The following is a 16,233-nucleotide window of genomic DNA, read 5'->3' as shown; positions in this document are numbered from 1 at the left end:
CCATAAAATTTAATGCCTGTCTACTTCCTTGGTACTAATGACGAAATAATGTATATATTTTTATTTACGTGTTCAATAATACTGTGCTCCGTTCAGTGAATGATGCTCTTCCGCCACTTGGTGGTGCCTGCCAGTTTCAGAATTTGTTTCTTGGTGGCACTGTAACACTAACTACAAAGTAAGCCGAACAAAATCACAGCATTCTTACTGGAAAGACTTTGCTTCAAACTGTTTAATAATTTAAAGAACCTCTGCAGAAGCAACCGCATGGTGTTAACCAGTCACAACTAGTAATTAACTCCTTCGGAGTTTTAAGTTACTTTGGACAAAATGTCTTAGGAAGAGTGCATATTATTAGAGAGCATGCCAAAAATTTACTTAGCAGAGAATTCAATAACAGTTACTCACTAAGAGGTTCTGTAAAATTTTACTAATATAGCCAAGCACTGAAATCCTAGCAAGTCCTGTTTCATTACCATAATTACTGCGTGAACACTTTTAAGGACTTTGCCTTTAGTTTCAAGCATGACTTATTTTCATCAGCCTCATTAGTTATCACAGCAGCCTTACTACGGAAAATGACGTGTTCTCAGTCTCGACTAGGCAGTTGTTAAATCTCGATCTATATTAAGCGTATATTTATGTTCTCGTCTGTGCTGAAAGGGCGCAGTGGAAGACATCTCTGATTCCTTGTTTTTGCAATATTGGCTGGCAGCTCTAATGGGTATTCCGTTTCCTTCAAGAATTTAGTTGCGCTGTCTAGAAGCCGATTTTCTGATGCCTCCAACGTCTGGTCAAATTGATCTGTTTTAATGGAGTCTTCGTTGGTGAGGAGCGAGATGCCACCGACTAGAATGCTGGGATCTGCTGCTTAATTGCCAGGAGTGAGACGCAGAGATTCAGAAATCTTTGGAGGTGGGCGGGGTGGGGGGTAAAGGCGAGGGATCTTGGGGCGGAGGCGGAGATGTAAGATAAAGGGATGGGTTTCACACAGGAAAAAAAAAATGCGATTTCTTTGAGGCACTGAGGTGCTGCACGATCACATCTCTCAAAGGAGAAGTTAAAAAGCAAGAAAGTGGGAGGAGGTTGGAGGTTAAAGTACTTAAAAAGATAGCTCCGGTACAATTTGTTTCTCTGGCATTGCCTGAGAAGAATAGATAGTCCCTCTTTTCAAAGTGTATTGGAGCCTCTTTTAACTGATTGGGGATGGAGGCTAATTGCCTGTGAGAAGCTATCAAACAATGCTCTTCTAAATTCAGGGGACACAGAAGGAGAGGGGAGAAGGCGAGATTTAGAGAAAAAAAGCAAAGGAGGGTTCTCGAAATGAAAGAAAGAAAGAAGGAAGGGAGGGAGGGAGGGATAGAGAAGGAGAGTGCAGGGAAAGAAGAAAAAAACATCCTGAGTCACTGAACAATCACACAGAAAAGAAAACACTGTGACTGCAATAACGACCCGGGTCACGGGAGAAAGCTCTTCCTCTCCATTCGTGTCCCAGGAAGCTCTGGGTCCCGTTACTAGCGACTAAAATACCATTAGGCTAAATTGTTCTAACTGCGTGAAGAATGCAGCAGGCAGAAGGCGGGTCCGCTCGCCGTTGCCCAGGCTGGCTGGAGCTGAAGGAAGAAAGGCGCAGGGCGAGTCTCCTGCGGAGTCGGACCAGCTCGCCTCGCCCAGGTCTCCGGCGATTGGGCAGAGACCGGCGGGAAGCGCCAGGAACACTACCCGCGCCGCCAGGCAGAGCGAGCCGCTCTCCTTGGATACCGCTTCCCTGCCGAGGCGCCCGGCAACCCACCCACTGCTGATGCAGAGGAGCCTTCCCTTGCTCTCTGTGACCACTTGTCCCGACCAAATCTGACCTTCGAAACATTTGCCCGCACCGCCCAGGCAGCCTCACAAATAGGCTCCCGGCTGGAGACGAGCGTGTGACGGAGAGAGGGCTTCGAACCTTCGGCTCCTCAAACCTTTGGCTGCTCAGGGCTGCAGGGGGCCAGGGAGGGGAGGAGAGAGACGGAAGTGCAGAGAGCCTGGAAGGCTGGTTGAGCCAGCTTGGAGAGCAGCCTCGAGGTCGCAGGCTCCTATGGGAACTGCTGCTGCTTCCAGGCTGGCCAGAGCTGTTCTCACAGCAGCGCCTCTCACCCTCTCCTGCTCCCTGCTCCTCCCCAGAGAAACATCCCTGGGCTCTCCGCGGCGATTTTCCCAGCCTGTATCCCGTTACAGCCAGGCGGCGCGCTCCCGCACGCTGGAGCGCCGGCGCCAGCAGGACGCCCTCTCCTCTGTGCCCGCTTTCCCCTCTCTACCCTGCTGCTACCGCTCCTTCGCCACCTCCACCCTCACCAGCTCCAGCTCCGAGAGACGCCACCCAGCCACTGCCGGCGCCGGCAGCCCGGGGTTACGCACAGAAGAGGGGCGCTGGATCCGACCCGGCGCTCGGTAGGGGGCGTCCTGGGGCGGAGAGTGAAAGGGCAGGTGGTACATAAAGGTGTGGAGGTCGCCCACCCTGAAGCCTGAGCTTCTCACTTGAGCCATCCCCGCCCAGCCCCACTCGGGCCAGCGCCTGGCGAGCTAGCCCATCTGTGGCATCCGTCGTCGTCGCCTCCTCCTTGCACCTCCTCGCCGACCCCTCCCTCCCGGGACCTGCATCCCGCTCCGCCAATCAGCGCCCGATTGCCTCTTCCCACGTGATCCCGGGCGGGCTAAGGACCTGCTGCTTCCCAAACGCCAGAGGGATGCGGGCGGCAGAGCGCGAGAGGCGGCTGCTAGGCTGCGGGGCGCGTTGACTTTCCCTCCACCCTGCCTCCTTGAACGCCTCTCCTCTGCCCCTGGACTCCGGGCTCCTCCCGCTGCCCAGCTTGCCACAGTCCTTTCCTTATGGCATAGCCTCCCGCGTCTCCGGCGCAGCTTCTCCGCGGACGACCCTCTCGCTCCCGGGGCTGAGCCGGGTCACTGGATGTTGCTGAAACTCTCAAGATCATGCGCGGGTTTGGCTGCTGCTTCCCCGTCGGGTGCCACTGCCACCGCCGCTGCCTGTGTTGCTGCTGTCCGCGGGATGCTCAGTAGCCCGCTGCCCGGCCCCCGCGATAGTGTGTTCTTCGGAAGCCGTTTGCTGCTGCAGAGTTGCGCGAACTAGTCATGGTGCTGTGGGAGTCCCCGCGGCAGTGCAGCAGCTGGACACTTTGCGAGGGCTTTTGCTGGTTGCTGCTGCTGCCGCTGATGCTACTCATCATAGCCCGCCCGGTGAAGCTCGCGGCTTTCCCTACCTCCTTAAGTGACTGCCAAACGCCCACCGGCTGGAATTGCTCTGGTAAGTCCGGAACCCCAGCCCCCGACCCCTTAAACCCCTCAGAGGAAACGCGCGTTTCCGGCACAGACCAGTCTACCCTAGCGCGTCTCCCCAGCCTCTTCCCTTCTACTGCCCCAAACCCCTGAGACGACCGACCCCCACCCAAAGGAGCACAGAGAACTGTTGCAGGCCGCTAAGGAAGTGGGGGAGGGGTCTGGGGTGGGCAGAAAGTGCAGGTGTAGGAACCTTTGCATCCTTGCACTGAAACTGGAGCTGCGAAGATTTTGAGAAATGTTAAACGGGATGGTTTTGGGGATTCACTGAAAAAAGCACCAATCCTTGGAGAAACACTAAAACAGAACGTTTCCCATCATTAAAGAAAAAGTCTAGCTAGAACGAGCTGGAAATAACTTTATGAGAAAGAAAGAGCGAGAAAGCAATAAATCAAATGGTGACTGCAGGGGAAACACTGATTCCTGGCAAAAGTGCCATGAGGGTGCCCTGGTCTCTGGTCTCGCATTCAAGAACAGGTCACGCAGATTCTAAACGAGCTTGGGTTTCAAGAGATTCAATTGCTGGCTCTCTCATACTCCTTCTCTCCTTGGCTGCAAAAGACGTTGTTTTTGCAGCCCACGGATGCCTCTCTCTTGCCTCCGAAAGCTCTTCATGGTGGAGGGAAGTTGAGAAAAGAATCATTCGTAGGTCTCCCAGGCCGGGGTGGGCATGACCAAGGCTGGGCAGGCTCACGCGCAGGCGGGCGGAGGGCGGAACCGACCCGGGTAGGCGCTGACTCCGTTTCTGGGCAGGCTTCCTTGGAGTGGGTCAGGCGCTCTTCTTGCGCGCTCAGGTCCCGTCAGTGTCTGAACGCGAGAGCTTGGCAGGCTTTGCTCTGCTGAAGCTTCCTAGTTAAATAGGGCCCGAGGATGGGAGCTGCTGCACTTGAGGTTGGCTTCTCATTTCAGTATAACAGCCTGTAGTATACCAGGCAGATTGTGGTGTGATTTCATTGGCTTTTTAAACTCCATTAACATGCCTACGTATTGTCCCCGAGGTCTGATCTGTTCTTGTTTTAGCAAGTATGTATGTAATTTTTCATCTTCTGTAAATATAATTCTGCTGTAGTTAAATCGGTCTCTGAATAAAGTGGCTTTCAGGGATATATGTGAGCTGAAGTGTATGTAACTTTGGAGAGGAGAGAATAACCAACTGTAATTTATAGGATGAAAGCATATGTAGTCTTGGGTTGTTACTGATGTAAATTTCACGAGGAAAATTATTATGCAGCATTGTAGTTTGTGCTTTTTAAAAACAGGTTGATATTTGCAACCCTATTAGATTTGGGTCAATAGATTGCCTTTGTTCTGTTTTTGGCAATTTCCAAATTTGGCATTTCTGTAAAACTCAACATGTTTTCTTTAACTCATTTGTGGTTCATGCGTGCATATATGTTATTTTGGAAGGACTAAGTTCCACTTTGCAGGTGCCTAATCACTTTTTAGGTGCTCTATCAAAGGAATATTAAACAACCTGCAAAATCAATTGTTTGGAATGTCGATAGCTTTGTGGTCCCATTCTTAACTAAGGTATTGTTTTAGGAAATAACTAACTTAAATGTCAAATTGAGCTTGGCAATCAAGAAATTCATTATTAGCCAGATATCTTAAAGAGATTTGCAGAAACTTAAGAGAATGAACTGGTTTCCCAGACAGATTGTTCAAGAACCTGGCACCCCCCCCTCCACCCCTGTTAACTTAGAGGTGATCAATCTTCATTTGAGCCAGACAGACTATCACAGAAAACACTGTGCCTGTTTATCTTTATTATTGGGCCTTTGTTTCCTCTTTGTCTGGAGAAATTCCAAATAAGGGGTTGTTTCAGACGTTAAAGCAAAAGAATGATTAAAGATGGAAAAATGATAAAATGGCATTCAGAGACCATCACCAGCTGTTTTCTAAGACGTGGAGTTTGGGGTTCATAAACTATAGTCCACTTAATAAGAAAAAAATAAAGAAGCTGGGAAGCAAGTGTTAAACCCTCATTCACCACTGCCAGTATTAACCTAAGCTAAAATAAAATAGCACTATCAAAAAAGGATATTAAAAGGGAATTAACTAGAAAACAATTGTGAAAAAAAGAAATTAATATTGATTACTTAATGAGACTTTTGAGGTTATCAACAGAGAATGACCTTGCAGTACAACTGTGATTGGAATTAAAATTTGGGGACAATTCTTTTAAAGCTTCAAAGTAGTGCTTTTTTGTTTAAGTCTATAGCATTTTTTAATGACTAGAGTGTTCTCTTTAAATTTGAGGTTATGATGACAGAGAAAATGATCTCTTCCTCTGTGACACCAACACCTGTAAATTTGATGGGGAATGTTTAAGAATTGGAGACACTGTGACTTGCGTCTGTCAGTTCAAGGTAAGAAGTCTGATATTTGCATCTTTTAATTCATTAACGAGACTACAAAGCAGGGATCTTCCTTAACAACCTGTTCCTTGGCAATTTGTATGTGTGCAAGCTAAGAGGGAAGCTGGCACCAAGCAAAAGTACTGACAAGAGAGCCAACTGATGTCAAGAAGACATAGCTTTTTGGAGAAATGTATATGCCATAGTTATAAATGCCACTGGAGGGAGAAAGCTTCGGGATGTTCTTTTGGTTTGTCAAAGGAAACGTATGTTTCTGTACTCCTTCTAGCATGCATTTTATAAGTCAGCTACTGTGGATAATAGTCAAAACAGGTGGCAGATCAGAAGTGTGGATTTGTACTTTTGTTCTTTTTGATTGGAGCTATCATCTGTTGATCATATTGCTCTCTGTTTTAATGGTCTGGGTTTTATTATCCTGGCAATCCGGCTAAGGTTTTAAATGAACTGCTTGTTAATGTGACTTCAAAGCTACTGTACTAGTTTGGATATCATGGAATTTATTAAAATATGTCAACTTTTCATGGGTACCACATTCAATTACAACTAATCTCTCAGGAAGCCAAAAGAGGGCAAATAGCTACAAGTCATTCATAAACATGAGAAAGGTGTACTTTGCCTCGTGTTAAAAAATAAATAAAAATAAAAAGAGTCAGAGACTGCAATCGTATCCTCGAAACTCGTATCCTCAAAACTAGGTTATTAGTGTATATTAAAGATGGAACTCAATGTCATTATTGTAGCCATCATCTAACAAAAGCTTTCTGCCATGTAAATTATAAACCTTCTTCTCTCTCAAAATGTTTATGTGATCATTTAACCTTCAAATATCATAGATGCCATCCTAATGTCTATATTAACCTTTGAGTGTTATTGAATTACTTTTTTTGAAAACACATGAAATCTAACATAAGCGTCAACCGGGAAATATGTGCATAAACACAACTATATGTGTGGGGTCAGGGAAAACTTTTCCAAGATTGTAAGCAAAACTAAAAAAAATAAATGATATAGAGCAAGTAAAACCGTTAGACTTCAAATTCAGGCCTAAATATTTGTTATAGTATGTAATATTTAGAATTGTTGATGAAATTTAGGTATTTTAGATTGAATTCAACCTCCCAGTGAGAGATAAGGGAATTCACATTTAAATATAGTTCGAATGGTTTATAGATAAGCTAAAAGCTTCTTGGATGTTACTTTCTTCTTTCTAAGAAAGCAATAAAACAATTGATATTTGTAAAGTGCACCACCAGCTGGTGGGTAAGGGTTGCCGTGACCCTACTACAGTCTTTAGACCATACTGGAGTGTTAGAAACATATTCAAGCATATTTAATATGCATGTGACACCAACTTCTAAAGTTTCCAGCCACACTGAACAATGTAATTATGTTCTTTCAAGGAACTACATGAGAGAGATGGAGCATGAGAACTCTCCGAGTCATACTTCCCCCAAATGTTAACTAAAGGGAAAATGCAGTTGGATAAATCACTAATTAAAGGCCCATAGGATTTTGTGAATTTTTTCCCTTTCCATTTGCAATTCCCATAAATGTCTTATTTTCATAAACAAGGGTAAACATAAGAAGTGAACTCATAAACAGTATAAAATGAACCAAGAAGAATGTTGCTCAAATGGAAAGCCATAATTCTAACAGGATTTGGCCAAGAGAAAAAAGGGGAGTTCATAAAATTCTAAATGCATGCATGCTACTATAAGGAAATGTCTCATTTTCTCATTAAAGAAATTGTGTTCAGTTTTCAGGTTCCACAGAGTCTTGGTAAAACTTGTATCAACAAAGACATTTGTGTTTTTCGTGTATTGGTCAGCCAGTTACATTTGTCATTAATTTAAATAATTGTTGAATGCAATAGATTGGTGCGAGGGGTGGAAATGAATGAAAGTTCGAATAAGAACCTAAAATGTAAATTTTCTTTTCCTAATGCCTGTAGCATTTTAAACTTACTACTAGATTACTACTGCTATTAGTTTGTGCTTTGCAATAGCTGTCAGTCTATCAGGAGAAAAAACCATTTCCCTAGTGGAAAATTTAGACTCTAGAGTGGCTGAAATAAGTTGAAGATCAGGGAAAATGGACAAATTGCTCAAAGAATAATAGGATCTTTTAGATTAGGAGTATCTTGATTCAGTCCTTTCTGACACTTCCCAATGAATTTGAGTTTTTTGGGTTTTTTTTTGTCCCAGTATCTGACGAAAGGGAGATGTCCTAAAACTCTATTTTCCAGTATCCTATTCTAAACTAGCTGAGGTCATTTACTCTCTGTTTCTCCTGCATTTTCAGATACAAGCACAAATTCTTCCCTTCAGAATAGGATGCAAACTATGCTCCTTCTGGCTGAGAGATAAATTTCAAAGAGAAATAGGTCTATGTGTTTAGAATCTGTAATGTTTCCCAATTTGGATTATTATTGGAGCACTAAAGTGAACATATATTTGTCTTCACCTCTGTTAGATGATTTAAAATAAACATATTCTACCCTCAAATATGTTATCTCATTTATTTCTCACAATTGAGAGGGATAATTATTTTCTTCTCCTTTTGAAGGTGAGCATAAATATAAATAACTTACCAATAAGTGGCTATCCCAAAGCAAGAACCTGGGTCCTTTGACATCAAATCTAATTTTTTTCCAGGACCTTATACATGCCAATAAAAACATCAGTAACAAGGACAAAAGTACCCATTTATTGTAGACAACTCTTAATATCAAAAGTAGTACAACTAATTCTTAGATGATGATGTGACTTCCAGAAATGGCCTACAACCTCCTGCGTCCTGCCTTCCTATCTGTATGCCAAATGGCATGCTGGTCAATATGGTAAATCGGTTGTGGGGATGAAAATTTTGAGACAGTGGATGGACAGGATAGATGGATGGATGGAGAATGGGTGGATGGTTGAAAGCAGGAAGGAAGGAACGAAAGAAGACTCACATGCAATTATTCATAGATAGCACTAGTTATACAATGATCAATTATCACCTTATAATTTAAAAATATGATGAAGCCTTATATTTTTTAGATATTATTTAATTCAAATGTTAAATATTTTCACTCAATAAGCCATGTTTTAGATCTGCAATTGTTTCAGTTACTAGGACTGCATAACAAATTGCCCAGAACTTGGTGGCTCAAAGCAAGGAACATTTATTTGCTCATGAATCTGCAGTTGGACAAGGCTTAGTGGAAACAGCTCAGCCCTGCTCCCCTCGGCATTAGGTGAGGGGAGGAGGGAACACAAAGGCTCAGTTCTGTACTCATCTCAGGGCTCTCACTCGTATGTCTGACTGTCAGCTGGGGACCTTGGTCCTTCTCCATGTGGATCTCTCTGTATGGGCTACTCTGGGCGTCCGCATAGCACAATGGCTGAGTTTCAAGGGCAAGCATCCAGAGAGAGAGAAAGAGCCAGGTAGAAGCTGCATCCTTTAATGACCTAGCCTCGGAAGTCACACAGAGTCACTTTCACTGCTGTCACAGTCCTGCCCACTCTTGTAAAATCATAAAAATTTTTTCAAATAAAGAAATGTAGTCACTGAGAAGTAAAAGCTACCTATGGGATGATCAAAGGATTGGGACATATGCAGGTTACCTTTTCTTTCTTTTTTAAGAAGAGAAACATACCATATCTTAAGTCGTTATTCCCAAGCCTTTGACAACTGGGAATATAACAGAATTCACTTAACATCTGTGGCGTGCCTTCTACATGCCAGACTCTATAGAAGGTGCCGATAATATATAAAATATAAGTTATGCATAGCTTCTACATGCTGAAATCCCAGCTAAAAGAAATCCTTATTATCCAAACAAGCAATAAATCATATGAAAAACTTCTCACATAAATTTTCTTTTCATTTTTATCAAAATGAATTTCGTATATTCTAGAGTGTCAAGTCATTGACTCCACTAGTGTGGCATGTAGCTGCTTCCTTAAGTAATGTGGACATTTTGGAACAAAATCATTCTACTGAAAAACATATATTTGGAAAATAAACTTAAAATTTTAAAACATCTTAAAAAAAATAGAATTCCTTTTCCCCTGAAAGGAAGTTTGCACAACACATACATTTATGGGCCTAACCATCTGGGCCTGAATCTTGTTTTTCTCTTACCAGCCAACTACGTGGCCTTTAGCAAGTCACTTAACATCTGAATCTGTCCCTTCATCTGAAACTGAGCAGTATGATGATTACCACTAAAAACTATTTCCAATCATTTAGCATATTTTAATGTAGTAGTTAGCATATTTTTATGCCGAGGGTTATCCTATTTTCCTTTATTTTTCTAATTTTAGACATGCATGTTTTAGTGTCTATGTTAGATGATGACTCTGCTAGTTAAAATACATATTATGAAAGGCAAATAATTTACATTTCTTTTTTATGAATGAATATTCCAAAATGTTTTAACAACATGACTCTGTTAATCCTCCCAAACGCCCCGGTTAACCACTTCAAATGGGGAAACTGAGCTATAAACTTGTTAAATATTTCCTTGTTGAGTGATATACATGAGGTCGGTCCTTCACCAAGGCAGTGAGAGAAATGGGAGCACCTGGGACAGACTTCCACTCCGGAGCCTTAATGACTTAGAGCATGCTTCCTCCTTGTGTTGTTCCTATTAATGAGTGCAAGTCATGGTACTAAGGGCCAAAAGCATCGTGCTGATCATCTACAGTTAAGCTCTTTTCAGCTCCGTGCAAATCTCTCTTTTGGCTTGTGCATGGAACTTGGCAGCTCTGTTTTTAGCACTGTTCACATTTGGCTTACTGCATCCCTCTGAAGTGGCATATGAGCACTTTATCAGTTTATCCGATATTTTAAGATGCATATCAGCATTGTGTACTAGCACTCGACAGAGATAATAAATACTTCCCACCCTTCACTCCCCATCCACTGATTGTGCCTGAGTAATCTGCAGAAGTAGAAGAGAAGGATAGAGAAATCCTGGGGATTGCAGAGAAGAAAATATGAGCCCAAATAATCTACACACAGAGTATTGTAACCAGGGTTGAAGATAGAAATTAAAAGGTAATCAGGGACAAGAATGCTAGGACCCGAGCATGAGAAGCTTACTCGTCCAGCCAGCCACACTAGTTATGCCTCTCTTCTCCCTATTGAAAGGGTCAGCAAGTCTACTGACTGTAATCTATTACCAGCTGTTCACTTCTTTCTGGTCTGTCCTCTGTGTACTCAGGCACCATTGCATTGTCAGTGAGTCCTCCAATCCTCCCTACATTCCACTGTCCCTGGTCTTGAACACAGCGCATTCATCAAGCACCTATCCATCCATCTGCCTCCCTGGACATGTTTCTGCCACCAACCCCATTTATTCGGTGTCTTCTCAGTACTGCTCATTGGAAGATTCAACTCTTCACTAACATATTGCTATTGCCCTTTTTCTTCAGTAGTGATGAAGATGTTCAGTCTTGTGGTAGGTATATATATACATATTGGATAGCATGTGGAAGGCAGCCCTTACACACATATCCCCTGATCAGAAGTTACTGAGTCATTGAGTTAAAGATCCTCATTAGCAAAAAGTTCCAATCAAAACAGTTTTAAAATACAGTCACATACATGCACTGAGTGTGGGAGACATTAGTGTAATAGTGGAAAGAAATTAATGTATAGAGGGTTTCCAGAATGTCTAGATTAGAAATTATAGAAATAAAGGTTTCTAAAATATGTCATATTTAAAATATTTGTCATTTTAATCATATTTAAATAATTTCTAAATAGATACGATTTAATATATAAATTACCATGAAAGCAATTATAGTGATCATAATATGAGTGTCATACAATTTGGATTTACTATTGGGAGGAAAATATATCACTATTAGTGAAAAATTATATTCAAGTTTTTCAATGGTAGATACAAAGTCAGACTCATAAAATAAGACTTTCGTTTCAGAGAACATTGACTTATACCATTTATAAAATTTTAGGATGATTAAGCCGTTATTACATAAAGGCAAAAAACGAGAGTTAAGTGGTAGATTGGGAAGGAGAAAGTACAGATCGTGTAAGGAAATAGAGTAAAAAAAAATCTCAAGTTTTTATCATCAGATTGTAACCTTATTGAGGATTTGCTCCTTTCTTTGCATAAATTCCCAAGTTTTAGGCTTATTATCGTACATAGTAAAACTTTCCTAGCCAACTCACTAGATCATTGATTTATTTTGTATGTGTTATTAATTTACAGCACATCAAAATCTCAAATATTTTAATAAGACATTGTAAACAGAAAAGCGTTTTCACATGGCGTGTGTACGTATGATTTACTTGTCTTAGTTTCTGGCATAGGTGAGTATTTATAAATAATTATCTTGATCATTGCATTTGTTATAATTAACAATGAAGTGCATCAGTAATAGTCATCATGAGATAATCACATCTCGAGCGTAATTAGCACGTATAGGACACAGCCAAGTATCTCTAATGCCTCAGAGGGTGATTATATTATGATGAGGATACCCTGTAGGTTGCCTAATTTTCATTGTAAAGTGTGTACTTTTTTGTAATGAGGTTGTTATAAAAATGAACTTTTCTCTTTATGAAATGTATATTAATAGTCATACTTTTGAATAGTCAATGATATTTACATATAGTTCAGTAGTTGTGGCATTTTTTCCTGTATCCCATAGTCTATTGTTTCTCTCTACACTGTATCTACATCAATATCCAGTGACCTAAAGATATCTGAAAAATTAAACTAGTAACCCAAATGTCTTATCCAATATTTAGAAATTTGTAAAGATTAAAATTCAGCAGAGAGAAAGCATGCTAAGGAGTAATGAATTCTTTGGTTTTTCAGCTATATATTTCTGATCCAGACACAGATAGACATTACTTATCTTTTGAATAGCTTGATTATTGTAACATGTTTTGATTTTTTCCACCAAGCCAGATGGGCTATATATTAGAAAGGCAATATTAAATAATATTGATACAGTTGTTGCTATATCGTTTTAGTATTTCTTCTCCAATCACATTGTTGGAATTGCCTGATCAATTTAGAAGCCTTTTTTTCCTCTACGTGAATCAAATGACTGATTGGCTGACTTGGCATTGCTTTTGTATATCTTTGAATGATGCCCTTGCAAGGTCAAAGACTGAATGGATACAATGGAGATCCCTGTGAAAGAAGACAAGTGCTTTCTTTTGTAAATGATTATTTCTGTTCAAGACGTCAGAGGCATACAGACTCCAGTACTAACCATAGGCTTACATCTGTGTGTTCCCCAGTGCAACAATGACTACGTGCCTGTGTGTGGCTCCAATGGGGAGAGCTACCAGAATGAGTGCTACCTGCGGCAGGCTGCGTGCAAACAGCAGAGTGAGATACTGGTGGTGTCCGAAGGATCATGTGCCACAGGTGTGTATGTGATCCTGAAGATTCCCTGAAACCTTCTGAATGGATTCTGAATTGAAAGCCATGCCTTACAGTTCCTGTTATGTTATCTTCAGATAAATAACTCAGATTATATATTGGCTAGACAAGCCTCTTATTCTTTTATACAAAGTATGCATTATTCTTATTCTACGTGTTTTACATTTCAAATCACTTCTGGAAGAAAGAGAAAATCTACCATAAAGAAATTGGTAGATTTTAATACACATGTTATTTAATGAAGTGCAGACAGTTGAATAATATAATTAGAAATTTAGATTGACTGCCCAGGTGCCAAATATATAGAAACCTATCTACGCATGAATAAAGTTTGTTAGTTTGTTCATTTTGGACAATAGCATTGTCTGCTGGAAGGCTGCTTTGCAGATTCAGTTCAGAAGTTAGGATGTGACTAAGTTTAGCAGCTCTAGAAAATTCTCTTCTTACCATTTAGCAGATTATATTGAAGAATGTCTTGGTGATAGACGTTATTTCTAATGCCATCTGTCCTTTCAGACACAGTCAGCTTGGGATTCCATAAAGCTTTTTAATTATATTGTACCATGAATGCTCTAGAGAAAGTGAGAAGAAAGAGTGACTTCATAAGTTCCTTAGCTTTTCAGGTTTTCCTTTTGTGTACACTGGTTGTTAGAGCTGAACAGCGTTACGGTCAGAAAACAAAACAAAACAAACAAACAAGAGGAAAGAAACCCAACTTGATAAAGCAATGCTTTAAACTGAAGCTGAGTTTTCAGGTTAGGCTGGAGACCTTAAAATCACTCATGTTAAAGAAGCTTTAGTGTTCCATGGTAGTTCCCCTTAATGGCCAATAAGCATCTTTTTGGAAAGTCATAATTTCTGAGGAATTGGATGATATAAGCATCTTCAGTAAAAAAGTATTGATATAAAATATGAACTTTCTTCACAAAATGGAAATATAGAATAGTGCCAGTAACAGTCTATTTTATTGAAAAGTCCATCTTGGATAATAAGTATTTCTATTCCAGGATATTATGTTAAAAGTTATGTGTATGATGGCTGGGGCAGGGTGATAAATGAGCAAGGAGAAAGTCTCATATTCTTTAAAAGATTATCTTAAGCCTATTGATTGTTAGTAATTGATAATGTTCTAAGTTGTACTCATGACTACCAACATTTCTAAGAAGTAGTGAAAGAGAATGGTATCATTCCTCATGGATAATAATGTAGGCTTTTTTGTTTGGGTTTTAATTCTTAAGTAGTCTCTTCTCCTACATGATTCTTTGCCTCACAATGTGAATGTCCTTTCTGGAAGGTGACTGGAAGGCAAGCTGGACTGGTGCTCCACTTTCTTCCTATTTGCTAAAGCAAACAGGTCATTGCTGTGGGATCTATGAGGGAGAAGTAGAGAGTGAAAGTAACAGCGACATGTGAAAGTCATGGGACTATCTTCCCCAGTAGGAAAGGTGGGGGACCACCATGCTGCACTCATAGTAAGGATGAGGGACATAGAAAAAAAGACAAGGAGCAAACTACTTATGAAAAATCAATCTGCCATACCTAATGAACAAAAATAGGATAATTGACACGTTAGGACAAATGAAATAGAAAAACATGGATCCTCTGACTTCCAGAAACTAGGAATGATGTAGTCAAATACCAGAGAATGCCAAGGAAAACATTTTCTTATTCAGCATCATATAGGATATCTGTCTGTCTCTGACAACAGCCAAATGAGGATCAGCAGGCAGTAGTCATAATAGCAATGAAGTTGTGCTTATGGCTAACAATGTTTGAAAGCAAAATCTCTCTTTCTTACTTGCCAACCTCCAAGTTCTTGTCAGAACATGCCATCACATTCTCCTGATTCATTCAAGTCTTTCTATTCTAGTCCCTAATGTGTTGGTTATACTATGAAAATAAATACTTAGCCAAGTAGAAAATTTAATCACAATTGAGTACCATCCCTAGCTCATTCACAGACTTAAATTTCCGCAGGATTCAATTAGTAATCCAGTCTTGATGAATGCATCTTCCATGACTTGTAAGTCTAAAAGGTTTTTGATTTGAATAATGATGGAGGGACAAAAGTAATTTTGATTAACCAGGTCTGACTGTAAATAAATTGAAGTTCTGACTTTTGATCTAAAAAAGATCCTCATTCTTTTCTTCGTAGATTTTCCATTTATTTTTTTAATGCTATTTGACACTGAGTGGAGGTGGCAAGTTGTGATCTCTAGGAATAAAGGCAGTGGAAGATATAACTTTCCATTTATTATATTTCATTGAACTTACAAATAACTTTTTGTCCAGAAAATGATTTCCTATTGGGCAGTCTTCTCAATAGCCTCATTGTCAATTTCACTTTTTTTGTCTTATAAGAAATGCATTGACTAGGAGCGTAGATTCAGGGCCACCAGCATGACTTCTTCACTAATAAGGCTTTAGTAGGCTACTTAACTCTGGTTTGCCAAGATGATTCATCTTATAGCAGAGAAACCATTAAAGCTTCCCATCACTATTTCATAATGATGCCATGGACTTAAGTGACCATTTTTTTCAATCAATTTCTTTCCTAGCTACTTAATTTGGATCAATCAAACACAAATTATCTTAAGGACATGCCTCTTGAATTTTTTAGAAATATGCCTGGGAAATATAAGCCATAATATGACTACCATTTTTCCTGATTTTCTCCAGCCATGTGTGTATTTATTTTAAGCCAGTCCCGGTGGTCTAGTGGTTAAGATGTGGGACTCTCACCACCATGGTCCAGGTTCATTTCCCGGGCAGGGTCATGGACCCATACCACCTGTTAGTTTTGTCATACTGTGGTGGCCATGTGTTGCTGTGATGCTGAAAGCTATGCCACCAGTATTTCAAATACAAGCAGGCTCGCCCATGGTGGACAGGTTTCAGCAGAGCTTCCAGACTCAGAAAGTCTAGAAAGAAGAACCTGGCACCCACTTCCAAAAACATTGGCCATGAAAACCCTATGAATAGCGGTGGAGCATTGTCTGATACAGTGCCGGAAGGTGAGAGGATGGTGCAAAAAAAACAGGCAGGGTTCCGGGCTGCTGTCCACAGGGTCACTAGGAATCGAATCAACTGGATGGCACTAACAGCAATGTA

General features: G+C 40.9%; 1 protein-coding gene and 1 long non-coding RNA gene across 2 annotated transcripts in view; one reads left to right on the top strand and one right to left on the bottom strand.

The window, feature by feature from the left end:
- Positions 1-217: 217 nt before the first annotated feature.
- Positions 218-2,575, bottom strand: LOC138918806 (uncharacterized). Its single transcript, XR_011428576.1, has 2 exons — positions 2,335-2,575; positions 218-1,249 (listed from the first exon to the last, which is right to left on the bottom strand). It is a non-coding gene; the product is annotated as an uncharacterized lncRNA (long non-coding RNA).
- Positions 2,281-16,233, top strand: part of TMEFF2 (transmembrane protein with EGF like and two follistatin like domains 2) — a 225,733-nt gene continuing 211,780 nt past the window's right edge. The window contains exons 1-3 of the mRNA XM_001502318.5: positions 2,281-3,301; positions 5,593-5,702; positions 12,978-13,107. Coding sequence (XP_001502368.1) covers positions 3,130-3,301; positions 5,593-5,702; positions 12,978-13,107 — 412 coding nt within the window. The 5' untranslated portion in view covers positions 2,281-3,129. The remainder of the gene's footprint in view (positions 3,302-5,592; positions 5,703-12,977; positions 13,108-16,233) is intronic.

The sequence above is a fragment of the Equus caballus genome, chromosome 18 (assembly GCF_041296265.1).
Source record: "Equus caballus isolate H_3958 breed thoroughbred chromosome 18, TB-T2T, whole genome shotgun sequence".
NCBI lineage: Eukaryota > Metazoa > Chordata > Mammalia > Perissodactyla > Equidae > Equus > Equus caballus.
Note: the sequence above shows the minus strand (reverse complement) of the source record. Positions and strands in the feature narration are given on the sequence as shown.